The 1488-nt window shown below is 42.0% G+C and overlaps 1 protein-coding gene across 1 annotated transcript; it reads right to left on the reverse strand.

Annotated features, from left to right (window-relative positions):
* Positions 1-210: 210 nt before the first annotated feature.
* On the reverse strand, positions 211-1081 carry SARC_11857 (hypothetical protein; the record flags this gene model as incomplete). The annotated part of the gene is made up of 2 exons (XM_014294050.1): positions 211-690; positions 734-1081. The coding sequence occupies 2 exons, from the start codon at positions 1079-1081 to the stop codon at positions 211-213; spliced, it is 828 nt and encodes a 275-aa protein (XP_014149525.1).
* Positions 1082-1488: the final 407 nt, after the last annotated feature.

Raw genomic sequence — 1488 nt, forward strand, 5'->3', positions numbered from 1 at the left:
TACTGATATATAGAACTATGTCGTTTTATTATTTAATTATATATATATATATATATATGATATATAGAACTATATGACATTTTATATTAAATTATATATATATATATATAATGCATATGGCCTTGTAGTACCATTCCTTTCACAGATAGATGCATTTAAATCTATGTACGAGTTTGCTATTATATATGCACAACTGCTGCAGCCATCCTGCTAATCCATACTACAGTCATATGTGGGCTTCTTTCCCACCAAGCGCTCAATCCGTGCATGTGCCCCAGGAATACGCGTGCATGTGCCCCAGGAATCCGGTGGGGACATTGACATCAGCGGCCCAGGATTAACAATCGCCTTCAGGAAAGTAGGGATATTCTCATTCATTATGCGGAAGTATCTGTTCAAGTGTCGTTCCTGTTCCTCTATAACCTCTGCTGTGAGTTTCAAGCCATCCGCAGTGGTCAGGAGATGGTGCTGCACATGCTCAAGAGCATCTGGGCCTATCTTCTTACCGGACGAAGTCCCAGCAAATTTATTCGCTTGTTTCGTCTCCGACTCGTACTGTGCGATATTGCGTAGTTTGATCTGGCTCATGGCGGCCAGGAATGCAAGTGAAGAGTACTTTTCGTATTCTGCACCCTCAAACACATCTTTCAACCTGTCCACATCCTGACCTTTAGGAGATCCATTGGCCTTCTGTAGAGTTTTCGTGTATATGCGAGACATCATCTCCGTCAACCTTCACCCAATGCTCAATAAATGTGTAGCAATCCGCATCTCTGTTGACATTCAACAGATCAAACGGCACAGTGTAGCGCAGGCCTAAATCATCCGAAGCTATCAACCGCAGCAGCTCCAGACGATGGTCCAACATCTTCTCCAACAAGGGCTTTACCTCGTATTCGTGTGCCAAGTAGCTGAGATCTGTAGCCAGTCCTAAACGTGCTCGGCAGTAATCGCGCGTTTCAAAGATCCCCCAGAAGTGCCCAGTGTGTGCCACAAACATGTCGACCGGTTCTTCCCTCACACGGAAACCGAAGTCACGGCACGCCCGCATCTTTGCTTCCTCTACTTGAAGCTTGCGCATTTGACTTTTGATACTGATGCATTCATCCTTGTGCTCGGGTAGGTCATCTTTCTGACACTGTACAGAGCAGTGTCTGTAGCAGTATTGAGTTTAATAGACAAATTGAGAAGTCAGCGGCAGGAATAACTTCCATGGGTGTATACGCGTGGTCGAAATGTGTTGATACACACCTTGCACTATAACCGTTTTTAGAAAGTATACAGTGAAGTGCCACAAACATATTTATGTAGTGGATTAATTGCACAGAAAAAAACTCGTGTGTGTGCGCGCTGATTCAAGTAAACACTCACGAAGCCGGCTTCTACAATTCATCTGTGGCGATATATTGAATATATATATATATATATATGTAAATGTATATTCAATAATACATATATATATATATATATATATATATATTATTTATT

Source organism: Sphaeroforma arctica (genome assembly GCF_001186125.1).
Source record: "Sphaeroforma arctica JP610 unplaced genomic scaffold supercont1.1920, whole genome shotgun sequence".
In the NCBI taxonomy this organism is placed as follows: Eukaryota; class Ichthyosporea; order Ichthyophonida; genus Sphaeroforma; species Sphaeroforma arctica.